This window comes from Linepithema humile, chromosome 6 (assembly GCF_040581485.1).
Source record: "Linepithema humile isolate Giens D197 chromosome 6, Lhum_UNIL_v1.0, whole genome shotgun sequence".
NCBI lineage: Eukaryota > Metazoa > Arthropoda > Insecta > Hymenoptera > Formicidae > Linepithema > Linepithema humile.
Window position 1 is genome coordinate 25,129,158 of NC_090133.1, and position 27,842 is coordinate 25,156,999.

The 27,842-nt window shown below is 34.2% G+C and overlaps 3 protein-coding genes across 17 annotated transcripts in view; 1 reads left to right on the top strand and 2 right to left on the bottom strand.

Annotated features, from left to right (window-relative positions):
• Positions 1-22,322, bottom strand: part of CASK (peripheral plasma membrane protein CASK) — a 168,399-nt gene extending 146,077 nt beyond the window's left edge. For 5 of the 14 annotated variants that reach the window (XM_067357853.1, XM_067357856.1, XM_067357851.1 and 2 more), the window contains exons 1-5: positions 21,137-22,319; positions 8,244-8,356; positions 5,489-5,594; positions 4,437-4,514; positions 2,508-2,683 (exon numbers count right to left, since the gene is read on the bottom strand). In XM_067357853.1, coding sequence (XP_067213954.1) covers positions 2,508-2,683; positions 4,437-4,514; positions 5,489-5,594; positions 8,244-8,356; positions 21,137-21,195 — 532 coding nt within the window. In that variant the 5' untranslated portion in view covers positions 21,196-22,319. Of the gene's footprint in view, positions 1-2,507; positions 2,684-4,436; positions 4,515-5,488; positions 5,595-8,243; positions 8,357-20,610; positions 21,107-21,136 lie in introns of those variants that run through there. The other 9 variants (XM_067357844.1, XM_067357843.1, XM_067357846.1 and 6 more) reach the window with 4 other exon arrangements.
• Positions 13,527-15,652, top strand: LOC105677008 (uncharacterized). Its single transcript, XM_012375280.2, has 3 exons — positions 13,527-13,782; positions 13,860-14,337; positions 14,510-15,652. Exons 1-3 carry the CDS (start codon positions 13,722-13,724, stop codon positions 15,177-15,179), a joined length of 1,209 nt encoding a protein of 402 aa, XP_012230703.1. The 5' UTR covers positions 13,527-13,721; the 3' UTR covers positions 15,180-15,652.
• LOC137000649 (uncharacterized) lies at positions 22,225-25,286 on the bottom strand. Of its 2 annotated transcripts, XM_067357857.1 has the most exons (6): positions 24,197-25,286; positions 23,730-23,930; positions 23,294-23,450; positions 23,047-23,132; positions 22,697-22,894; positions 22,225-22,365 (listed from the first exon to the last, which is right to left on the bottom strand). In XM_067357857.1, exons 2-5 carry the CDS (start codon positions 23,822-23,824, stop codon positions 22,699-22,701), a joined length of 534 nt encoding a protein of 177 aa, XP_067213958.1. In that variant the 5' UTR covers positions 23,825-23,930; positions 24,197-25,286; the 3' UTR covers positions 22,225-22,365; positions 22,697-22,698. The 2 variants fall into 2 exon arrangements, with proteins under 2 accessions (XP_067213958.1, XP_067213959.1); XM_067357858.1 differs by lacking the exon at positions 22,225-22,365 and having other exon boundaries at positions 22,638-22,894; positions 23,730-25,283.
• Positions 25,287-27,842: the final 2,556 nt, after the last annotated feature.

Genomic DNA, 27,842 nt, shown 5'->3' on the forward strand with positions numbered 1-27,842 from the left:
ATTAGAATAATATACCCCGCAATATTTGAGAAAAATCTTTCCCATGAGACGAACGGCATAATTTATTCCGCGAGAACTTAATCACCTTTATCCACAGACGCGGCGGCATACACCTTTAGCAATAATTCTGTATCCCTGTGGACACGCTCAGTGTCGCTTCTTGTCGCTGAATATTTCACAGCTCTCTTTCTTTAGTGTCATACTCGAAAAGAAGGTAGCACCACTAAACGACATTCATTGAACTAGCTGTCATGATGTTAAATGTCGACGAGCGTTAACGATTAATTTATTCGGATATAAGGATGTCACATATGAATTATTAATTGAGAAGAAGCATAAATAACTTTTAAAAAACATGTCGTGTTTCTCATAACGCGATAAAACTAAACACATGCTGCATCAATAAATTTTTTGTTCAGAGTTATTGGCAAACACGTTACTATATCGGACTTTTGAGCTAACATTGTTCTCGTGATAAGGCTCGATCTTTTATAATCCATTAACCTTCAAAAAATGCAAAAGCTCACCACGTTGCCACAAGAAAAACAGTAGAAGCACATATATACATGGCATATTTATAAAAAATATATTCAACTATTATGTCCGAAATGTATTCCATTATTTTATACATAACACATTCGTTTAACTAGATTTAGAAATGTCGAAAATATCGAAAAACCATACATATACATATTTTATCTTCTCTCAGTTTTTCCCGGTTTGCACAATAGCTTTTTCCGTGCGTTTAAATTTATTATAGAAAGAATAAATAAATAATAATTCACTGTCTTTTACCAAATTAATTCTGAATAAATTAACAATAAATTATTAAATATATGATATATGATTTGTTCAACAGCTTAATTGCAAATAATTCGAAATATAATTTCACGTTCACAGTTGACGAATAATGTGGTATGCAAAATTTAATTTATCTTTAGATTAGCGAATTTAATTAATGCTTTAAAGGAGTCTGAGTAATTAAAGTAAAATTAACATAGAATACGTAATGAAAATGCGTAATATGCAGTTATTTATCAACAAATAACTATACGATAAATGCATATGAGCATTGAATAGTGCCTCTCAGGTAGTTTGCACAGACAAAATAAGCATATAATTACGCGTAAGTATATTTTATATGTTAGCATATGTTTTAACATAAATATAAAAGCAGCGTCGGCGCCAGTTGACAATGGATTTTTGGAGAAACTTTTTCGTTTACATCCATCCATTCTCGTAAAATACCAGAACTTGGCGTTTAAATATACTTGCGCTATTTATAAACCGTTTCATTAAATAACATCTTGCTCTATTATAAGTGATAACAAGTCGTATTCTCCTCTGCGAAAAAATCATTAATCATGAGAAAGTGACAGTTTGTGTATTTACTTTGTACTTTTCTTATTGTATCGTTCATAATAATCTCGCTCTTGCCCTACTTTCGTCTAGCGCCGACTCCACTTAAAAACATTATGAAAAATTTAGTATTCTTAATACCGTCGCGCTAAAAGCAGCACAACGTCAGCTCTTGTGAACTATGTCACGGAATAGCAAAGAACACAGAGTGGTTGAAGAATTTGCATGCCTTCGGAATAAATTCTCTTTTTTGCGATTCAACGACTGTATATTTCAGTTGAAGTTGAGCAAGATGTTTTCGTTACCGTGATTTCATCGATATACCCCCAACGTGTTACTTGAAATAACAGAAAATGTTGAATCGCTCACATTAGAAACATAATAATTTTCCTAACTGTGAGAGTATTTTGAAATTTTCCGTACGCGATTTTGTTAAAATTTATAGTTAACTTCTTTCAACTATATCGGTATTAAACTAAACGTAATATTTATCATGTTATTTCCATTAATGAGAAAACTTTAGCGCAGTATATGATATTTAAACACTTCTCAAACATTTGCGGTAGTTCTCGGTGTAAGAAACAGATCCGATATTTGCATAGAAATAGAAATTTGTGGATGCAACCGATATTAACCAGTCCTTCGCGTCCGATTAAAGCAAATAGGATAACTAATGCATAGAAAAGAGTAAGGATAAAAAAATAGAAAGAAAAAATTTATGTTAATTCATGTGCACACTATACAGTTGACAGATATGTTATCAAAATTATGCTCTAATAATTTTTTGCTTATGTTCGATATGTTGACGTAAAAATCTCTCGACTTTCCAATAATTTCCTATTATAATTTCGTTTACTATCAATTTTTCTTTATATTGGCATGTCTTCTAATTTGATTAAATTTAACAGGTACATATATTTAATAATCACTGCTCCATATCATACTGTTTTTCAAATTTATGGACTTTTATGTAATAATGACTATGTGGCATGAAATTGGTGAGTTGAAAGAAGATCATTAATAATAGCAGAGTCGGCTATCCCAGAGCTGACGTCGCACGGCTTTCGTGGTAAATCTTTATACAAAATGCCATGTAAAATAGACCATGGAAAGAAAATTAAATGAATTAGAAGGTGGTATGAACGTACCAACGCCATTAGACTGCGAGGTCGGGAGTTGCACGGCGACGCCGAAGCCGCGCAGCTTCACCGGGGCGGAATTTTCCTTGCCAGCTAGAAGGGCGCACTGCGGCTTCAGGTCACGATGAATAATGTCGTTCTCGTGGCAGTAACGCAACGCTTCGAGGATCTGTCGCATGTAGTGACTGTAAAAGAAAGTGCAGTTTTCTTAGGCGCCGGCGCTTGCACCTGCATGTCACGAGAGTACGCCCTTAGCTAAGAACAATAGGGAAGGCAGTACGGGACACAAGTATTCACGGCACAAAGAGTAAGCTCTTTCTGAGAATTTAAATAGAGCGATTAAAGTACGTCTCGTTACGTCACGTAATGATTTTACACCGCACAGTTCTTAAATATTCTAGCGGCCAAGAGGTAGAGAATTACGGAACAATAAACGACAATTTAAACTTGAAAATGGTCCGCTAAAAAAATAAAAATAATTATAAATTTTTGGAATAATATTTTATTTAATTGTATTTCTAACTTATTGTAGGAAGTATCATCAAACAAAGGCAGTCGTAAACATATTGTTGAAATTTATATGTAATAATTAACGCGATCTCTGACATTTCCTTCTTATTAGTAAATGTATTTTGAAATAATGCTTTTCATGCAGTTGTATGTAGTATAAAATCCTGGCTAGTTAACTCTTGACATTTTCATGTATTTTTTACAATATGCAAAAAAATGTAGTCTAATAAAAACAAGCTATTGACAACATAGCACAAACAGGAGAGGAGCACAAGAGTAGAGGAAAAATATCAAACACCGCATAAACAAGAACGATGCAGTTATTTACTATGTATTCGTAGCACTTTTATATGAATCAAAGTAGACTCTGGATATGATCTTTCAAGCGAGTCGCACTGCATGGTACATACAGTGAATACATGATGTTCATGCATTTGGCATGCGATATTAGCGGTGAAATATCTTTGATGCTGAGGAATGAAATATAAGACGAAAAAGCGTGTTTCAAGACACAAAAGAACGTCAAAATTTGAGAGGAATTCATGTCGGATTACACGCGTGTATTTTTCAATATATTTAAACGTTGTAAGTCAAGCGATTAGCAACTTGTATATTCTTGAATACTTCAACTTTAGAATCAGGCATTATTTCAAGAGTTATTTCATATTAGCCAAGTTATTCTTATATTAACTTATAATTCTTCTTCGCAGCATCAAAGATATAACGGTGCATTTGTGAGGAGTTTTAATAGGATCCTTCCGAGGTGAAGACTGCCGCTAGTTCAAGCGTGACATAAACGAGTATAGCGAATGTAATGGATCGCAGTCAAGGATTTATCGAGACAGGGATTTATTACGCTCGAGGGAGACTCTCCCGAGAGAATCCGTTTGCATTATATCGAGGTGTAACATACAGACGGTAATCACGTTTCAGTAGAAGCTCGAAGCGACTCAAAGAAGGCAATTAATTTATTAAATTTCTCTCATTGCATTTTAATAAAATAGAAAAGAGATTCTTTTAAAATTCTCATTAAAGATATATCAAAAATAGATAATGTGGAAAATAAGAATGATACTAGAACTCTTTTTTTTTTAATCTAAATCTACATGATCCTTCTTTCAATTATTTAAAAAAATATATATAATAAACTCCATATATTTATTTTATACAAACTATGTATAAAATAAATGTAATACGATTAATATTGATATCAAGGTTGTTGAAACATTTAAGACGAAATAATATAGAATGTTGCAATGCGTGTTCCTGCGGCATGATGCCAGCGCATCATGCTACATCCGAAGTAAGCGATGCTGGGCTTAGCTTCAGGAGATAATGTTTAAATGGATGTACTGTCTACAGACTGGATTCACGATGTGTTCGCGGTATGCTCTGTGCGCGGATGATAGATATAATGAATTTTCTTACCTCGCAACTGCCTCGCTGTATACGAATCCAGCAGTTGCTCGTCTTACAACCTCGAAGCACAAATCAGAGCCATCCATGCTGAAAAAAAGACAAAATATTAAATTAGGAACAGATAATGTACGACTCGATAAAAATTTCTATTTTAATTTATATGTTCTTTTTTAAATTAATTTTTGTTAATTATCTATTATCAATTATTTTATCAATATTATTATCTACTTGTACGATCATAATTTATATAAATTAAGTACGAAAAGATATAAAATTTAATACTCAATTAATTCACGGGAAATTTCGATGAAATATTATCAATAATTAAAAATTTCTTGTCGTGAAAGAAACAATATCTCGTTAAAATGAAGGAAGTAACGGAGCGTGCGCGTAGTTGGGTATTATATTATTTAAATAATCTCGTTAAAAACGCCTTGAGTACGAGGTCTATTAAAAACCGCAGCTATCTTATCCGATAGATTATTTCAAGAGCACCTCGGATATGTGTATCCAATTATAGAGCGAACTATAGTAGAACGTTATAATAGATAGCAAACAACTAAATGGAAAACGTGCCTTTCCCGAGTAAAGATTGAGCCGTTAAGGAAATGTCATGTATTTATTTTGTCGAGTCTTTCATTTTCGACAAATGTGAGGCTTTTCCATTTTCTGCATCGAAAGTATAACGTTCCACTAGCCTGAAGGTAATAATTATGCCAAGAAGACGAGAGTGTAGACTTGATGGCATATAAAGGACGAGATTGACGCTCTTCGTTTCAAAAGTCGTTTTTTCTAAAAAAAGACTAGCTTAAAGTTCACGATTGAAAGTATACAACTATAATTACTTGTGCTGCACTTTTCACAGCTTTAATCTTACAAGATTTGAAAGTCCGATCTTAAAGCGAATAGATAAATATTAGATAAATAGACATATCTGTTAGAGATTTTATAAATTCTCGTTTTTATAAATTCTAATATTAATGCGCAAAATAATAAAATACAGAAGGAATATATAACATATACTTGCCAAATATAAAATATGTTTGTTTTTGCATACTTACTATTCGAAGACCATGTATAACATGCCCTCGGAACTGTAGGTTTCCAGCAGTTCCACAATATGCGGATGTTTCAACATATGGCATATTGTAGCTTCCCGTTTCAAATCTAAAACATGCAAAATGTGGATTTAACGCAGCGTTTCATACATAAAATGCTTATACGCAATATATATTGTAACTGTTGAATATACTAAGACTTTCTAAATGATTTCAAACGGATTTTTTTGGTAGATTGGTAGGTTTTTCATTTTAACGTTATTAAATTAATATTAAAAACATTAAAATTAAAAAATTTGTGCAAATCAAATTTAAAAAAAAGAAGTAAATTAACATAAAATTCGCCAAAAAGTTTACAAGAAGGAAAGTGCAAATATTGGAAATTTATCGGAGATATCAAATACATGAAGAAATGTATGAAAAATCATGAAAGCACATAATATAAAATTATGGGAGGCAAATTTACAATTTATTTGCAGAGTAAATGTTATGCAGTTAATAAAATTTCTCAAATTTCAACACATAATGCTGTGTAAACACAGCAGATATTAATATGATTATGAATTACAAACGCATAAATTCATACACAAAGTTATAATTAGAAATAAAAATAATATTGGAAGAGAATAATACTTTATATAGATTTTTACAAAAATAGAATAGATAATTTTAAACCTATTTCAATGAAATAAAATTTTAGATAGCGTATCCTAGATATCGAGAATCGAATATAAAACCTTCGTTTCCGAGATCGTTTTTACCAGAGTCAATTTAGATGCCGTATCTGCACTGAACTGCAATGGAATCTGCAGTTTCGGGCAAAGATATGAAAGTTACAGTAACGAAAACGCTCAGTTGTATTTTTCAGCTATGTGCTAAATCAGAAACGTATCACAAAAAAGTGCAAGGAACTAATTGCAATAAATGTTGTACATGGTGATTAAACATTTCTCGTTCTCTTCACCAGTTTTTCAAGCAACGTTTTAACAAGAAGGTTTTAAGTAAACGATATTTTGATACAAATTTCTACACTTTTATAAAAAAAAATTAAAATAATTGGTGATGATTACTAATAAAATTTCAACACATATAATAATTATACACAGACTTATCGGCGCACTTTTCACCTATAAATTCTTTATCTAATTTGTGCTCCGATATTAACTTTCTGAGCGAAACTTTCATCAGAAAATTATGCCATACTGTTTCACAACTTGATAATTCTTTTTAAATATCTTTATAACTAAGCGCTACATTAAAATCTCATTGATGTAAATTTCACTCAAAGTTAAAGGATAAAGTTTTGTTCTTTATTTTTAACTCAATTCGGTAATATGCTTTAATATGTAATTGAAAAATTTAATTTTGTCCTTTACTGTCTCTCTTTACTGTAGCTGAAAATTAATAGAGTTAGAAAACATTATACGAAGCAAATTTTTATAGATACGGATCATGTAACATGCGTATTGGAAATGACAAGAAAGATGGTGTGAACGAGAAAGCTTCGTAATATCGTACATCGACATCATCCTCTACCGAAATGTTCTCGCCTTATATACATATAGTTATGTGTTCGGCAAGTAGGAACGAAGTATTACATTATGTTCGCATATGTTTCATGGTATTTCCTTATGGAATTCCGTGGGATCCTAAAAATCTCATATAGACTCTTAGGTAAACAGCTGTTTTATTATTGACATTATATTGTTATAGGAGTTATTCCTGATATAAAAATTGTGTTTCCTTTTTTTCCGTTTTATTGCAGTAAAGAATTAATGCTGTTTTAATGCTGTAAAGAATTTAGAAATTCCACTAAAGTTGTATCAAAATCGCTTTTTTCCACTGCTAAACTCTTATTTATCTACCTGTTAATAAATTCGCAATATGTTTGCAATTGGTTCATATTTTACTTTTGCATTGTCGTTAAAAATTATAAAATTCTTATTTCTAGAAAAACGTGCTTTATTAGAAAAAAATCGGTTTTAAAACAATGCTTCTCATATATCGTCTGCACCTGTCGGCTGGTGTGTTAAATCCCCGAAAAATGTGCATGGCGACAATGGTTCGCCTTTCCATTCAATTGGACAATGACCCTTGCGCCGGTTTACGACTCTCGACCCACGTTTGCACAACATTGAGGGAAACGAACATTATCAAGTAAGCGAATAAAAAGGTATATAGGCCTTGTTTTGGTAGAAATTAATGGTAGTGTTCGTAAAAAAATGATAGAAACTATTTCTCACTTATTTTAACTAGTTTGTGTAAAATGGTCAAAAACACAAAATATGAGTTTTTAGCATATGTTTATTTGGATAATGAATAATTAAACAATCTCTCAAAAAGCTCAATTCACTATATATTTGCTTTAATCTGAATAAATCATGAACTAAGTATATATTAAAAAATATTTTAAATAAAAATGCGATAGTGTATTAAAAGCGTTTTATAATTACTCAGTAAATATTTTGAAACAGAAAAAATTATGAGGATTATGCCATAAACTCGGAAAACGTGTAATCACAAAATGTTTCACTAATACCGCAAATATATTCGAAAATTAAAGTCAAATATGTACAGTCAATTTTTGCTTGCTTTTTTATTTTTAACGCTAAATTTACTTTATATTGTGTAAAGAAAAACACGTCGTATGTTAAACTGCTTACTCGTGTAATATGTCGGTCACGAAAATCATTGAAACCGGAAAGAGAAACCTCGGTTGTTTCCGACATCTTATACTATATTTGCTATATATACTCACCCGCTGTGCTGAGCCCGGGACTAGAAGTGAACTTTGCCACATCGACGATTTTTACGGCAAAAGTCTGCCCGGTATGACGGTGAATGCATTTCCGAACGACGCTGAATGGTCCCCTGCAACAATACAGTCGTCAACAACAATAATTATGCTCGCGAGAGTTGCTTGAGAGTTGCACATTAGAATAACTTGCAAATCGTAAATAGAATGCATTCGATTGATCGATGCAGATATAGTTAGATTACATGATATTAATACTTGACTGAAAAAAAGTAATAAATTTCATATAAAAAAAATTTGCACATTTTTTAGATCGCAATATAAACGCCGCGTTAAAGAAATATTTTTTACATAATTTATATTTTAATTAATTTGTCCCTGGGAGTAAATTTATTTTTCACAAGTTGCAGCTATAAAATTATAAATAAAACACAAGATGCATGTCTCGTTAATTTTAGATACATTAATAAAAGAATACTTTAAAAAATGTATAAGACTGTTATAAAATATTGAAATTTTAGTATTAAAGGATAAATATCTTGAGATTTCTTTGATATCACTTTATAGACCAAGGTCACATCCTTCCGGTGACCTAACGTCATTTTTAAATGTCGCGTGCGCTGTAACTTTACATTTTTCCTACGCATACACGTACTAATTTTGACGTACTACCTTTGCATCTACATGTAAATTTTACAAGTTTTTACAAAAAATATAAGAAAATCTAGAAAAAGGAAATGTCAATATAGGTCATGGTTCGTTGAGAAAATTAGAAATTTATGAGACATCAAGAAAAGATACAAACACATTGAACATATTTTAAGAGAGATAAAGAAATATCTTAGAAATTGATAAAAGTGTAAAAACTTTTCTTCTAAATTTAAAATAATTTGAAAATTATCAATTATTGGTTTTGTATATAAACGATATAATTTCTAACAAAATATATTTTTTTTAAATACATGTATCTATGCTAAAAAAATAACTATGTTAAAAAAATTAAAAAATGTAGTTTTGAAGAATTAATTTTACCTTTGCACAACATAGACCGGTTTATTACTTTTCATGATTTTAATATACAAATAGAACAACAACGAAATAAATGCCAATATGTATTTCGGAACAAGAATGTGCGATATCAATTTGTAATCTAGAAATAGAAGAAACGAAATGTGTATTCTATATCTATAATTAGAATATACGTTCGTTTATTTTCAAGTCACAGATATCGATTTCTGGATGTTGATATTGTATACTAAGGTACTATACGATATAAGATTGATAATCTGTGAGACAGGTGGATAGCTGTGCCTATACGTACATGAGTAGGTCATACGATCAGGTCTTAAGGGTTAAATTCGATAGCGGTCTCGGTTATCCATCGAATGATAACCACGCGCACATTCATGGAATTAGTGAAAACCCACAATGGAGAATGTCGTGCGTATAGCGTCTCACGCAAGCATCTGCTCTTGTGGTCCATACAGCGATGATACCTCATCAAATCAAACCCCTACATAGTACATGCAAATTATTCTAAATACCGTACAAACTCACGTTTATATTTCATCTGTAACTATATACTAATAATATATTTCTCTTCTTTTAGTTTTTAGAATTTATTTTATTGTTAAAGACATTTTTCTATCTCCTATATTATTTCTTGTCAACATTTAAAAAGCAATATTATTTTTTATTTCATTTAATCAATATACATGAGCGCATATTTTTAATTTTGCAACTCTTTGAAATTAAAATAATAAGAGTCAGCAATTGTGTCAAAAATTAATTCTCCATGTCGAAGATTACATCAAAATATTTATATAAATATTTTTTAATATTCCTACTTTTGTACTTTATTTTATAATAACTGTAGTCATGGCACACAATGACTGTTTATGCAAAAAAATTTAATAACAATATCATAAATACCAATAATAATATAACAAACGACTGGAAATTGGAAATAATTGCATTGTTTTGAATTTAAATATATTAAATATATTATTAAATTATTAAAATCATACATTTGAAACATTAATATTTTGATCGATAGTTTGTGAATGTGATATATTGAAACACGTTCATTATGTTCTTTTGAATATCAAATGTGCTAAAATAATGGCAGCAAGCCAAAGTATTAATCAAATTTTAGCGCAAAGCATGAAATTAAATATTGGACAGTAATTCTTAATTATTATTTAAAAAACCTAATTTCTTATATTTCTTTTTTTACTATAACATTACCATAAGTTAAAGAATCAATATGATGCAATGCAGTCTTTTAAGAATGTACCTATGTAAATCGTTTGCTGTCACACACAAACCATCATCTCCAGTATACCCGCGAATGAGTTACTAAATGCATCATCCCTCGCTTTTCGTTGTTAAAAGCTCTCTTACAAGACGGCCCTTGAGTGCCTTAAGGCCTTCATAAAGCGATTGGCACGACAACGTAATCCGCCTTTTATAAGAACTTATTGACATCTCGTCAGTTTCCAGAAAGGATCAAACACTAGTATGACCTATATTCGAAACCGATTTTTCCATTTGAGAAATACGCACCTAAGATATTTTTCTACGTTTAAACGAATATTTTAAATTCTTTTTGTATTCCCCTACAAGTCTAATTCCTTTCCAAAATTGTATATAAAATAACACATTGCTGTAAATGACAGATTAACTCATCGATCGTTGGAATTCTTTCATTAAACATTTCATCTCGATGGAATGCATATAAACAACACTTCTTTTATAAGGCGTACATGGGCACGGAGACTATTAATACAAGTTCTCAATCATCAGACCCTATTTAACCTCTTGGCCATTGTAAATTAGACCTCGAATCTGTCGTAATTGAACTTTGCTCGTCGGTACAAGTTACGCCGAAGGCTCCGTTCAGAGCGTATCGCGAATACAAGCGTCCAAGTTTCATGCAGAATTCTGCTTTCCAAAATGGTAATTAGGATATCGGGTCGGCGTATGCTCAACCCGATTGAAATTTCCAGATAGATCTGGATAACATGCCGCTCACGCTAAAGCCATAACTTAACTGAACATAACTTGTCATTGAATGGAACACGCTGCGCACTCAAATCACAGATTTATGGTCTAATCCGCAGCTCATTAATGTGAACAAGTTTGTTTCAAACAATAGAAGACATAGGATTCTGTTTTCTTCATGCGGAATGTTTTTCCGAGGGGTTTCGGATTTATCGAAATTGAGTGTTCGGCCATAGATACAGAAGCAGCATACATCGGGTCGACATTAACATTCCATCTCTATATCTCATTCATTTCCGCAGTATCGGAAGCACGTTAAACATGACGAGCATGCCCTGCCACGCACAAGGAAAGGAGAGCGACGGAGGATTGAAACCACTAAATGCGATTGTTAGCAATAGTCAGGAACAAATAACGTCTCTAACCGGCATTCGCGAGATTCAGACGCTCGTTTAACCTGCTGAAATACCCCCTTTTACACCGACACGTTTCATCAGACTATTCAGCTTTTACCTCGAGCACAGTTTCTGCAATTACTCTTATCGACACATACAGATTACATATGCTTTGACTGATATTGCCGAAACGGAGTACATAAATGCGGCTGTTATTCGTCTCTGACTTGTCGGCGGCTCTGTTAAACTTAAGCCGCGCCTGATATTACGTATTTTCCTTACTATGTATTGCTATTATGAGTTGCTTATTACTTGGAGCTAAACTTTGTAATAATGAGAGTTATAGTCGATTTCACAAACTTCCCTCGCACCGGAAACGTTCGTTAAATTTATGACGATTTAAGAGCTTACAAAATTATGAAAAGATATCATATTTAAACAAATATCATATTCATACAGATATCAATCAATGAAATATTAATATTTATATGCATTTATCATGCTACATATCTAATCATAAATATATCAGCTTAACAAACACAAACCAATTAATCTAATCAGCATTTCCAATTCAGACAATTTAATATGCTGGTACAGTATAAAAACATCAATATCGCAAAAGAGTGAAATTTACATATATGAATTTATATAAAATATCAAAATTTGTTAAAATATACAAATAATTCAATAATAGCTTATGACATCAACACATTACAAGCAATAAGTGATTTTTCGCAGATTTTTATTGTTTTGCAATATATGTACGTTCACATCTCGGTTTATAAAATGTCATAAAAATGAAATGTTCATAAAAATGAAATTGTAAACTATTAATTAATTTTTTTTATTATATCAAAATCATTTGACACAAATCCAAGTTTTGTAATAACTATATATAATATCAGATATTATACTATAAGATAAGAGACATTGATTTATCTCTGACAATAGCATTTATAAACAAACATCCGCGGTAATATTTGTCAACGAATATTCTACTTGGCACAAAATGGAGTCTTCCAAACATTCCTACACGATAATAATTTTCCGATAAAAAATGAACAACATAAAATTCGTTAAAGGTTTACCTATTATCGAATAATTAATACTAACATATTTAAATAAAAAAAAGTTTCAAATAGTGCAAAGTTCTGCCGTCACTTGTATGCCTTTGTTAAGAAACAAGAATGCGATCTGCATAATTGTACGCCATATTGCATTTATCTAACATAAGGTTTAGATCAGAGATGGGAATTAGTTGCAACTTTCGGCTCGATTTCCTGATTGACGCCTCCTGCTCCCTCCTTGCCGCTCGCATGCTAACAACAAGTCATCAAACGCATTAACAACGCCCATAAGTAAGGTGCGCGATACTCAAACTCAGAAATGTCCAAATCACAAATGCAACAAAATAATAAATATAAGATAAATATAGATTGGAAATCCCACATCCAAATTCTACATCACCTGAGATACTATTGTTGAAGAACGCGTTAATAATTGTCTCATATTTATTATCTTGTTGTATTTGTGACATTCCTGAGGCTGATTGTGAGTATCGCGCACCTTAGTTACGGACATTGTTAGCGCGTTTAGTGACTCGTTATTAGAATGCGAGCGGCAAGAAGGGGACAGTGGGCGTCAATCAGAAGATCGAGCCGAAAGTTGCAACTAATTCCCATCTCTAGTTTAGATAATAATGAAGCAGACACAATATGACAAAACATTATTGCGCGTGTATTGTTTCATTATTATTTAGTTGCTTTATTATTTACTGCGAAAATGTGCATAAAATTAATGCAGCAATCGCGCATTTTTTATGTATTCAGTTCGTGCAGCCTATCTAAAAAGTTAGGGGCACAACTTATCTACATTTACATGTCAACAATATTTTCGTTGAAGTAAAATATGATTTACTAGAAACGTTATCTCTCACAAATGACAGTCGATAACAAAATCACAATATTATTAGAAATTATCTTTTCTCACTGATGTGACGAAGGTTAGTTGCTCATCGACAGGTATAAAACCAAGAATAGAGGAAAAGAATTCCTTTTTCCTGTGCAACCGTTAAAGTGCCATCATGAGAGTTGTTCTGTTTAGTACGTATGTCGCTTGGGCAATTGCGAATCTAATTAGCACTGGTAAAATATCCGATCATTTCGCAAACCTTTGTGAACATTGTGTTGTGGTTTTACTGCTGTTACAATAACATTTTTAGATCCTAGCTGTACAATTTCCATAAATTACCAAAGTGGCAATCTTAAAGAACCTCAGCCGTTGCTCTTAAACCAGAATATGACCATCTGGTACCCGGAGGATCATGGAGGGAGGATAAGGATACCTGTAAATGGCTCCATTTACCTGGCATGCCCAGGCGACAATAATTATCTCACAAACGAAAATTGGGGCGATAAGGTCGAAGCAGTTTGCGTGAGGGATGATGTGTTTGACGTGAATGAAATTACCGGAATTCGCTTCTCGTCCTTAGTTTGCAAGTCTCACACCTGGCATCGCGCTAAGCGTATGGACTCGCTACCTTGCCTCGAGAGACACAGCCCTATCGAAATTGGTTTCAGCGTGAGCGGCAGTTTCATTCCTACTATTGAATTATGCCGCGACGACGAGACGAAGGTGACATATTACACGAAGTTCAAGATGACAAAAATGATTAAATATTATCAAATAAATTATCCTAGGTAAGATCTGATAATCAATCATTTCGTCGATGCATTTTTAATTCAATAATCTTTCCTTTCACTAAGAAATTCTTGGATAAATATAATTAATCAATATTGAGATTTGAGAAGTTTTAACAAATGACATACAAGTTAAATCAGCATTAAAAAAAGTGAAAATTTTATGTTCAAGACCGAGCAAGTTTCTAGCGGGGAGTTTTTATCCCGACATAGATATAGACCAATTGTATAAATTCAAAACTCAGTTGAATACGCTAGCCGAGATCCTAAATTCGACCGAGTTGGCTAAACAACGATTGAAGAAGTCGGAACAGTTCCTCTCCCGCGGTCATCTCGCGGCCAAAGCGGATTTTGTCTACGGCGCCCAGCAGAGGAGTACCTTTTGGTACTTGAACACTGCGCCTCAGTGGAAATCTTTTAACGAAGGCAATTGGTATTACTTGGAGGTAATCGTGAGAATATTCGCTACTACGAAGAATTTGGATCTCGACGTTTACACGGGGGTACACGGACAAATGACCATGTTGGACATTCATAACGAACAGCAGCCCGTATACCTGGGTGTCGACGGCGCAATATCTGTACCGAAGTTCTATTGGAAAGTCATCTACGATCCATTGAGCAGGCGGGGCATCGCGTTTATAGGTCTCAACGATCCGTTCATCGACTCGGTCACAAGCGATGTATATCTTTGTACAGATGTCAGCGAGAGAGTCGCGTGGCTGTGGATAATCGAGAAGAATGATATCAAGGCCGGCATCTTATACGCTTGCGACGTCACTGACCTGCGAAGAGCAGTGCCCACTGTGCCAGAGCTTGATGTAATCAATATTCTAACGTGACACGAGCGAATCATTTGGTTCTGTTTTTATGCATAATGCATGTGAAATACGAAACAATAGAATACACGTGTATAATCGTGATAAATGAATTATATACATAATTGTAGATTTTTGTACCTATTTTGAACTTCTTATTTTTACGTGTGTACAGATTGTTAAAAAATTTATATAAAAAAAAAGAGAATTGCAGTACATTGTACTGTGCATTATATTATACGACACACACAGTATGATACACGTCTAACATAAGTCTACACAAGGAGTCGAAAGTATCGAAGTAACAATACCTTTCGAACACACTAAGCACTTTATCTTCGATACGAGCGAGGTGTCGATAACAGGAAGGCAACATTCCTGCGTTCGAGATGCTGAATACAGAGATGTTAGCAAGTTATTGTGAATGATATACCTCCGGAAATTCGCGCTGTACATTTTTATAATGCATATTAATTATACCTATACACTTTCGATTATTTGTTATAGCAACGATTCTTTTTATCAAGCATATAATAGTAATACTGCAAAATATCGATTCTGGAAGAAATGTGATCAATGTTGATATGTATGTAATATTACATAAGTAAAAGTATATCGATATTGTCATAAATTTCAGTGTATACACACTTATACCTAGTTAATTCAGCGTAATAGGAAATCAGGCAAAGTTCGAAATAAACCATATGAGTTGTAGCATCCCATGTTAATTGGCCAAAATCCAAAATTTACTGGAGTAAACGAACGTATTAGGAATAAATGAGAGCGTCATTAAGTGAGAGCGTTATGCCAGACATTAACAACTTCATATCAAGATAAATAGTTCTGAAGAAATTTGCTGAAGTAAGAATGGCTTGTGTGTGTCAGCACGTCACGCGGTATTCAAAGATGTTGAGAAATTGCACGTGAGTTCAAGACAATCTTATCTTGATAACATAAACTAGGATTTATTTTGAAAGGCTAAAGATTTAAGGCAGTTATCTGTGACATAATTTCGTAAGGAGATTTGTCTCACAGAAAAAATACTCCATATTTTTGCAGACTAGAGATGCAATAAACGTACACGTACAGACATGAAAAAGTTTTTAATATCAACTTAAAAAAAAAATAAATAGCTTTGTTGAAATGTATCATGTTACTCTATCAAATAGTTACTCTGTGAATAACAATATATACCGCGAGATGAAAATATTTGTACAATATATTATTTCACACATATGCCTATATTCTATATAGATATTTGTTTTCTAAAATTATAGATTTGTGTTAATAATCGCTTTAAGTAATAATGCAATGTAAGAAAACTTGAGTAATACAAGAAAAAAAATTTCAATGTGCAACAAATTAGCTTTTACCGTATTAAATAATTGAAAAAGTCGTAGCGTTGAAAACTATTATATCTCAAAGCATTTCCGTGATACAATAGCAGAAATGTTATAATCTAATTTTTAATTATGGTCCAATATTTTTATAACGAGAAAAGTAACACAATATATTCTTCGAAATTGAACAAATTTGATTCAACGTTTATCATATGGTTAACATTCGTATTACGATAAATTCTATTACAAAATGAAGCAGAATGCAATATTCCAGCTAAATAAAGACAAATATTTAAATATCAAACATAAATCCAACAAATAACGAATAAATTAATAAATATAAATTGTAATTTTTTCATGTTTATTTTGAATTCTATAAAAATAGATTCTTATATTCGTCAATGTTATATCTTTTCAAATAAAATATATCGCAATAGTTATTTCCATTATACAGTTAAGAAATCTGTTGCTACTTTTAGCAGCTGCATAATTAAAACATTGTGTAATTTAATTTTCACATATCTAGCGTTTATCGTGCGATAATCAGCAGACCGTATAATGCAATTCCGAAAAGAATTTAGCACAAAGACCCAAACTATGTAATTAAGTTCAAGGACGAATTTTATCGGTAAGAATTTTGCTTGCCTTTAGAAAAATCCAAGCACACACAGAACCTTTCGTCCGGGAGTTTATGAGAGAAATGAAAAGTAGGGCGAGAATCGTAAAAGCAGAGCATGCCGCCTCGTATCTCGCCTTGTACGTGTCCGCATCGAGATTTAAACCTGTCGGAGCATGGGAGGATTTCTCGGTGCTTTCGCTCTCCAGCGAGATGTTGGAGCATCGAAGTAAGAGCGTCGAGGGCTCCTGTTTGATAACTCCGTTTCTATCTTCACAACAGCTCTTGATACAACTGATACAACTCGATGCAACTTTATTTATTGACTAGTAACGGCCAGAAACAGATATGTAACATTAATGATATTGTTGTTTCACCGATGTGCTTTGTATACATATCCTATCTTTTTCATTATTTTTCTCTTATAAATAGTAGAATCAGTCATAAGCGTAATTTAAATTTCAAAGCTTGTAGTTGTTACAATGTAAAAAATGATCACAAAATGGTTGTGCACATATTCTTTCATGAATTCATAGCATTCTGTAGAAAAGTTAACAAAACGTTGCATGTGCTGAATATTTATTTAATAGATTTAAAACTCAATTAAATGCGCAGAAGTGCGATGTTGAGAACTATTAGAGGAAACGGCAATTTCAACGGGTATGAAATAAATTAATTATTAAATATAGAAGCAGAAAATGTCGCCGTTATGTTTCCATTTTGAAATATCTAAAGAGAGACCTCATAGTAGTTGATTGAAAAGAATGATTTTAAAAGGACCGCTTCTGCGAGCTGTAGATTACAGCATTTAAGTTAAATTGACGCAGAAAAGAGCGTCGCTCCGGCTTTGCTATGCCAATTAACTGTAATGAACGAAGAATGAACCAATAACATCATAAATTTAATTCAGTTTCGTTCACAGTATATATAGATATATGTGTGAAGAGTGATCTTTAAACTGTTCTCATTAAAATATTTCTGCACTACTTGTTACGCAACAAAAAGCAATATTGTTGTGTAAATATGCAATTAAATATACAGTTAGACTGTAAATTTCATTTATATAAATTTTTTAGTTGCTTTATGGCCTCATGAGCGAATCGATTCGGATTTCATACTAATACTCGTTTGTATTTGTTAGAATCGCATTACGTATTCGTTACACGTCTCCCAAACTTCCGAATATTTCTATTCCTTATTCACCAGTTTTTCGTTTGCTTAGTGTACCTATTCATCACGGTGTGGTAAATTTGCATAAATTCGTGATTTTTGCATAAGTAGAAGTTTCCGTATAAAAAAAGTGTATGGAACTAAATGCTAGTTTCATCGGTTCTTCGATGAAATAGTTAAAAATAGCCTGCAGCTTCCTGAGTTCATTATTCGCTGATTATTTAAAATTTTATTATATAATTTAAAAAATATATATTTTGCCGAACAATGCTAAAATTAAATGTTTATTTTTTATTCCTTCTTAATCGAGTCGTTTTGGCGCTTGTTCAAAGCTTCTGACGACTTTTGTATTTTCATTGAAATGCCACCAAAGCTTTGAGAATGCGTCTTTCCGCATCCAAAATTAGACGTTTAGTACGTGACGGGCAAATAAATGATTTTGCGAATCATTTCGGAATTTGTGCAAAGACACAGCTTTCTGTAAAAGTGTGCAATCGTTTTTCGATGTTATTGCAAAACACAATTTTTCTGGTAATGTACGCGTTATGTGAGCTTTATATATACGTTCGAGAGATTCATTGTAAATTTGTTATGTGATAATAAAAGCTATGAATCACGAATTAGTACGTGTTTCTTTATCAACAATCTTTTCCACTATTTCATAGTTTATTGCAAAAATAAACTGATCTCCAATCGGGTAAATTATCTTCGACGAGATGCCAAGATTCGTAAGCACGTTTTAATTAGTGAGTTTGCCAACTTCGATGTATCACGGAGAGCACACAATATCGATGTTGGCTTCATCAGGGTTTCTAGTCGAATTCGTGATGTTCTAGTCGAGTTTAAATAAATTAATACCGGGTGACCGATTGAGCGTGTCTTAATGAATAGCCTTTATCGCAAGAACATTACGAAAAGTGCATGACGTTTATTTCTCAGTCATGAGAAAATCTATTATCATACAAGGACAGAACTTTAAATAGAACGTATCGTTAACGCTAAGATAATGTAGATTTATTATACTTGGTCCAACATGATAATATAAATCTAACGTTATCTTGGCAAGAAAGTATTGCTAAATATTTTAATTCCGTAAAAATATGTATTTAAATGACGATTTCATAAAATTATATTTTATTAAATCGCGGTATGTATTAATTTCGTTTCTTTGTAAATATTTTTTAATGCAAACAGGTTAATTAATCTGAGTTATAAGTCGATGATTGTCAAATATCTACGCCTTTGTGATACGTATTTTGGTCACAGCTGGTGACGTATATTATTTTGGCATGAAGGTTGGCCAATTGAATGATAAATTAAGTATTGGCTTCCGATACAAACGAAATTGCATTTCTGTGACAGCAATCTCTGCTTTTCGGCCTATAGTCTTTCGGCAGATTAAATAAACCGTTTTGGTGAAATCGATCATTGCTAACATAGTGCGATACACGAAACAAGCATTAAAAGCTGAATTGCAATTGAACTGTCGTAACGTGTAAATTTTTCAATAATTAAAAATATAAGAATTCACGTTACTCCGCTTGTGTTAATAGTTGGTTACTGTAATCGTGAAAAAAATTTAACTTTCGGATTCACACAGTGCGAAAACGATCAATATTTCATCAATAAGCAACTAAAACATCCTAAATGATCTACAAGATATATTTTCCACATCTCCTTCGAAAAATTACGGCTGAATAATTTTCCATTTTTTTTGAGACGCTTTGGATCAATATGGATAAACACAACCTCTTTATAAATTAATCTTTAAAGCCCCTTACGATAGATTTATGAACAAGCACGATACTGAGATTTATAAGTATCTAACAACTATCATTATTTTTAAAATAAAATTTCTTTTTAAAACTATTCTTCGAATTTTAAATAGTATTATTTAAAAATATTCAAAAATATATTCAAAAATTTTATCCCCTATATACATACATTTTTACTTTCTCTGATAATATATTTTAGTGGTTCTGTGTTTTGTTTTGGAGTTAGACTGCAATCTTGTTTCCTAGATGAATTTGAAAAGCCTAGCTTCAACATGTTATAAAGGTTCAGATAAATGGTCTATCGACAGGTAAACCCGACAGACGAATGAGCCGTTGCCAATATGCCAACTAAACCATTTATTTGAACGAGATATAACATAAACTGTCAAAACCTTATTGAAACAAGTATCAATGTTTATATCTCTTCTTACGGTTACTTATTCCAACATTAAAAAGAATCCCTTTCGTAATAAATAACTCAAACTCAAATCTCAAAGGTTTTATATTGCGATATGGAACATTATTTAAAGATAACTTGCAAATTTTATTATTACCTAATAAAATGTTAGCGTATTATTCCCCAGTGTATAGACTGTCTCCTATCAAAGTATGAATAGTAAAATATAATTTGTTTGCACCGTGTAGTACAAGGACAAAAAGGAAATGATACAATTTTATTCGCTTCGCAAGCACGGGTCAAGTTACTGGATGGAATTTGATGAAGGTGGAAACTGGAAGCAGACAGAAACTTGCACACGCGACGCCCGGCTCGTCTTCCTCACTCGATTCGCATCTCCTTCCTTTACTCTATGCGTCATTACTCACTCGTTCCGTATCACACTAATGTAGGTATGATGTATGTATATAGGCATTATTTGCAACGGGTTCACATACGCGCAGACGCTCGCGCAAAGCATGCATACACTGACGCACGCGACCAACACGCTCAAGGTACCTCCGCCCACTGCCGTTCATCCAATCGCACCACGCTTTCTCTCTCGCGCAGACCTCCTTGCACCCCTCACTATCTATCGCAGATTCTACCTCTCTCTCTATCTCTCTGAAATTCTCGTTACTCACTTGCCGATAATCTCGCAGAGCTCGTAAACATCATCGAAGAGAACCTCGTCGTCCGCCATAGTGACGACGAGGAGGAGGTCGAAGGAGTCGACCGAGTTAGGAGCCTGCACGCGCCGAGAGACGCGTTGTAGTTACGCAAATGCGTGATAATTCGCAGCGCGTGCGAGTACGCGCCTTTCTCTGTCGCTCCTGCCGTAGTCCCCGTCGACGTCGTCGTTGTATTCGTGTCTTGCTGCGAGAGTACGCGCGGCGTGAGCGCAGCCACGTACCGAGGATTCACGGCCGCATCGTCGTCGCGCCCGTCCCTCTCTCTCTCGTGCGCGTTTACCGCCAGTCCGTCGCTCTCTTGCCTTTACGCACACGTCACGCACATATGCACGCACACACAGTCATAGATAATGCACCCGTGTGTCAGAACACCAACCGACTCGTCGCACTGACACTCCGTCGGCAGACACGAGCCTACAGCGTACGACTGTGGGGTGCGATCGTGAATCGTACGTGCCGCGCAGCTCTACGTAGAGCGATACGATATCGGTCGAACACCGCCGACACCGCCTCGTTGTCGTTCGAAGTGCGCTGAGTTTGTTCCCTCGCTCGCCTCACCGGCAAAGTCAGCGCGCACGAGAAAACAATAGCGGTGTAGTACTATGTCAGGCTCGTAGGTAGGCTCCGTCGTGACCTGCCTGAAAAGCACAGCGTGAAACTAGATCGTGGGGCCGGTGTGTGATGTTCTTCCGCCGAAGAGCCGTGAGCACGCACGTTACCAGTCGTACGTACTTAGAACACGGGCTGAAAGACGGCCGACGGACGACGACAGACAATACTGATGGCACTGCACACGCTACCCCGTCTGTCAAAGGCCGGGGCAGTGGATTCGCTCGCTCCGAAGCAAGACTGGTTGCATAAAACGCGGCGGGCGGCTGCGCCGACCGCCAGCAATTCTCCTCAGGCGCCCCCTCTGTAACCGTGCTTCATGTATGGAGGGGCGGGCGTGGCGCCTACCTCTCTTTGCTCACCTTTTGCGTGTCCCTTACTTTCTTCACTGCTCACTCGTCGAGTATGTGTAACACGATTCCAAGCAGGGTGGTGTACTTCTGAAACCCTCAGTGTGGTTGAGACATTACTGGCATCAAAGGTTCAACCGATAAGCTCTTCACTGATAATTGATACCAGACGAGGCAGAATGGTCATTTTCTCCTTATTCTTATCGTATGATGAGCTCTTAGCTGTGGAAAGTGAATACTTTAATAACTATTTTATATAAGATAAATGAGATTATAAATTCTGTTAAATTGCATAGTATTCTTATAGACGTTCCCATCTATTCATTCTTTGAATACAGTATCAGCTATCGGTTATGTAGAACAATGTGATAAACAAACTATTAGTTATCAAATAAAACTTTATGTGTAAAAATGCATTGGTCACATTTAACTTAATTATTGATTTCATTTTTACAATATTGTGATGTTATTAGTGAAAGCTGCAGAGTGAGAAAGAATAACTTCAAATTCATTATTTTAAATTTAAATATTGTAAATTTATTTCTGTGCTTACCATTATCGCCAATAGCAGAGGCCATCAAAGATATCCTCGATTTCTTCCTTCCGTCCAAATACTGATAATACCAGCATTATACGGCTATGATACCATCGATGATAAAGAGCGTGCTTACCAAGAGCCGTAAATTTCGCTTCTCCTTCGAGATATTTTAAATGTTTATGATCATATCCTTGCAAAACAATTATGTTTTCCCTATAGATGTGATTGAAAAATATATGTTATATTCTTCATATTAAAAAACATACTTAAATTTTATTTTGAGCCATTGTTAAAAATATTAATATTGAATATATTAAAATTATTGAATTACAAAACAAGAAAACTAAATATTAATTTTATCTTACCCTGATTTCTTCCATTGAGCAATATAAGGACTTATCACTGGATTTGCTTTTAACGTATCATGAAGTGTAAGTATACTACGAGCTATCTACAAGGAATTGGTACACAAGACATTAAAGTTAAGTTGCTTACTATTTCATATCATTCAATAATGCAATTATTAAGAATAAATATCATAAGTTATATAAATATTTAAAGCCTGTTTTATATGTAAAAGATTCAGATATTTTAATTTTCTTTTATTCTTACCATACTTGCTGCTACTCCTAGTTTCATAGCAATGTCAACATTAAGTACTGAATAAATGACATATTCATCTGGAGCAACTAGTTTTTTAACTAGCTTATATTTTTTATGTTTTCTGTTATATATAAAATCCCATCTACTACCAGATTTGGATATTTTTCTAAAATTAACAAATTCATACAATATTAATATACTTCTACATTATGCAATAAATAATCATAAAAAGAAAAATTAAAACAAAATATAAGTCATAGGAATTTTGATTTTTATCTTACATGAAAATTTTTCTATGGGTGACTATATATCTTTGTTTTCAATGCTTACATAAGTTATTTCATATGAAAATAATATATTATTTTATGCATACAATTTACATATAAGTTGAAAAACTTAATATAAACAATATATAATTGTAAAATATAATTCCAATAAATTATACCTGTATTTAATTATACCTGTATTGCTTTTCTTGAAATTACTATTACTGAACTCATTATTGCAACGTTTTTCACTATTTCTGTTTTGATTTTTCATTATACAAATTCAATAGTTTTACATTTATATGTTAAAATGCAAAACAGTTGGCTATATTTGCATATACCTTCAGTTATTTCCCGAATATTATTTTTTCATATACATACTGCAATTAATTATACTTATTAATTATATCATTTTTAATCCTGACCTACACTACAGAAATTTCAAATACATTGTATATTTAGCAACCTAACATAACCTGATTTAACTAGCAAATTGATATATGGTCATATCATTGTGACATAGTCATATTTCTTTTCATTTTATTCCCTTCATAAGTGCATACGTTTTTCGGTGAATAGCATAACTCAATCGCACTTACCGATTTTTACGACATAAGTACATATAATTGAAAAATTTCAGTTATACCTGGTTATACTTTAAGCACAGTACTTTAGGCGGGAACTTCTGTAACAACCGCAGTCAGCTCTGTTGTCTTATTTGCGTGAAATGATTTCTACATGATATATATTCTAATGTGAGAATCATACAGAAATTTAGAAAAGAAATTTACGTTACATATGTTACGTAACGCCTCTTCTCCAACTGTATTTGATACATTAATAAGTCAATTGTCTTCAGCAGTCAGCTTCAGCCTTGTTCAGCCACTCACAAGATGTGTCCCATGGACCTAGGAATATATGGCCGAATTCCCACTGAGCGCGTCGCGCGTCACGCGTTGCCGTAAGGAGACAAAAGATAATAGTAGAGAATAATGGCTTAGTTTACACCGATTGTGTAGTACGCGTACCAAGTACTAAATCTGCTTCTTTGATTGGTATAGATTTTACACTAAACGATTTATATCTATCGGAGAAGCAGATTTAGTACTTGGTACGCGTACTAAACAATCGATGTAAACTAAGCCAATAATTATTTAATAATAGTATTAAATAATAATTTGGAACTTACGAATATTGTTACATTTTCTGTGACCTGTCTCATAACGAATGCGCGCGATCTGAGATCTCGTACAAAGGAAGAATCTTTTGTCTCTAGAATGTCAAGCAACTAAACCGATGCGTCGCGCAAGGAGTCGCGCGGCACATGATGCAATAAAATGGGATGTTTTGATTGGTTAATTCGTGACGCGGCGGATAACGCGACGCGTGACGCGCTCAGTGGGAATTCGGCCATATGGCCGGAGCACAGACTTTTGCATAAAGCATAACGCATAAGCATAAGGAAATTGATTGGTCCATTTCCTTATGCATTTGCTTATGCTTATATATAGACCAATCAATTTCCTTATGCTTATGCGTTATGCTTTATGTAAAAGCTTGTGCTCTCGGCTATAGCCAGCGGAGTTGAAGCCAGAGGCCGGTATTCATAGGGCGGTATTCATAGTCCGTTCTTATATTTAAAATCGTCTTAAGCACGGACTTATATTCGCTCTCTTCGTCACACATAGATTGTGTCTGACGAAGAGAGTGAATATAAGTTCGTGCTTAAGACGATCTTGAATATAAGAACGGACTATGGGCGGTATTCATAGTCACACATAGATTGTGTCTGACGAAGAGAGCGAATATAAGTTTATACTTAAGACGATCTTGAATATAAGAACGGACTATGAATACCGGCCTATGAATACCGCCCTAAGTTCGTGCTTAAGACGATCTTGAATATAAGAACGGACTATGAATACCGCCCATAGTCCGTTCTTATATTCAAGATCGTCTTAAGCACGAACTTAGGGCGGTATTCATAGTCCGTTCTTATATTTAAAATCGTCTTAAGCACGGACTTATATTCGCTCTCTTCGTCAGACACAATCTATGTGTGACGAAGAGAGCGAATATAAGTCCGTGCTTAAGACGATTTTAAATATAAGAACGGACTATGAATACCGCCCATAGTCCGTTCTTATATTTAAAATCGTCTTAAGCACGGACTTATATTCGCTCTCTTCGTCACACATAGATTGTGTCTGACGCGAGAGTCGTAGAGAGTCTCTAGTGTATATATTCCTGTCTCTCTCGCAGAATTTTGCTGAAACATGGTTGCAACTGTCAAGTTGGCCAGTCTCTTATTAGAGGGTCTCTAGCCAGGACTAGGTAAATTCGCGGACGGATGTACGTCATGGCAGCCATCTTGAGCGACTACTTTTTGAAAGTGAGAGGGAATGCTCGAGCATAGCGGCAAGCGGCATACCGTACGCCGTACGCATTAATATGCAGTGTATAGTCTTTTATGCAACAGTGTATGAAAATAAACGATCAAAATGGTATACTGTAGAGCTTGTGGCATAACAGCAGCAGCTCGAAATCATGGAATAACGTTTCATCGGTTAGTATTATCAACAATAATAAGATTTTTATTTTGGAGATTATAATCATATGTATAGTATTGTGAAATTGTAGATTCACAATAATTACTAAATAATTTTCACTCACAAACAGGTTTCCGAAAAATCCGGATCAAAGAAATGCATGGATAAATTTTTGTAAGGACGAAGGATTTAATATAAATTTAGATTTTAGATTTTAACATTGCTCTTATAAAAATACTGCACGAGTGCAATCCCAATGAAAAACGCCATTAAAATTTGGTATTATTGTTGCATATTATAGTTATTTTCTTTTAATTGTACATTATTTCCTAATTAAACATAACAAGTCATTTAATATTGGCGCCCTTGAGCGGCCATCTTGAGCGACCACTTTATATAGTCACTTCCATCCGCACTTTTAAGACCAAACGCTCCCTCCTGTTTCTTTTTACTCAATGGTTGGCGCCGGAACAGGCACGACATCTTCCGAGACGGGCGTGCAGCAGGACGGAGCGAGACAGGGCGAGGCAGACGTAGAGTAGGGCAGAGAGAGTCAACTCGTTGTGCAATCACGGGCTTATCTTGTAGAGACGAAATAAAGTATCTTATAGAATTACGCAGCATTCAGTCGGAGAACCCTTCCTCCTTAAAGTACAACACTTATCATGGTTATCGAAATCAATTTCACTATTATTTATCTGTTCTAGATTTTCTGGCGAGACATCGGCATCGTTTAACGACAATCGTGGTGAAAAACTAACATCCCATTCCGGCTGGTTATCAACTGACTTATTGTATTCGATTCTCATTGTAAGTTTATGATTTTTAATCAAATCTCTACCAAAAATTAAGTCATTGTCGAATCGTTCATTCAGTACGTGAAAGTTAACTGATAGAATTTTATCGCCTAGCTGGCTTAACATTATTTCAATCGGCGTGACTCCAAGAATTGACAACGGCCTGTTACTCAAATTAACGAATCTATTATTTGGCGGCATTAAATCATGCGAGAACGGTTTGACAAACTTGACAAATACATTTTTCTTAATAAACGAAACCGGACTACCGGTATCTATCAACGCTATTAAGTCACATTTACGTTTACAGATGCTCGTTACTTTTACCAACGGCTTGTCGAGATCGGATTTGGCGCCTTTCTTGTTCAGGGCCGTAGCGACGATGGTGTCTGGCTCAACTTCATAGGTTGCGTCCTCTGAAACGGCTGCTACTGTCAGAGCTGCTGACGGCTGTCTCGGCAACGTCGGCTTCCCGTCAATTCGACCCTTCAGCGCGGGACAATCAAATTGGCGATGTCCTTTGCTCTTGCAATAAAAGCACGTAATATCGTTTCTACATACTTGATGTGTGTGTCCCTCTTTTCCACAATTCCGGCACGCACTATCTTTGTCTCTCACCGTCACATTCGGCACTGTCTTCTTTTCACTTTCGGCACTGCCCTCGGTAATAATCCTCATTTTCGCGAGAAAATTGTCCAAGGATTCGTCTGCTACTGAAAGCGCGGTGGCTCTCATTGAGCTTTGCGCGATTCCACCTATTAACAGATGGATCGCGTCTTTTACCGGCAAGTCCATTTTATTAATGAGCGCGAGTTTAGCAATTGCATACTGATCGAAAGTCTCTTTCTGCGCGTTCCACTTTCGCGCTTCGACTCGTTGTATCACCTTATAAAACGGCACTTTTTGCTCAAAAATTTTTAATAGTTCAAGGCGAAGGCCTTGCCAC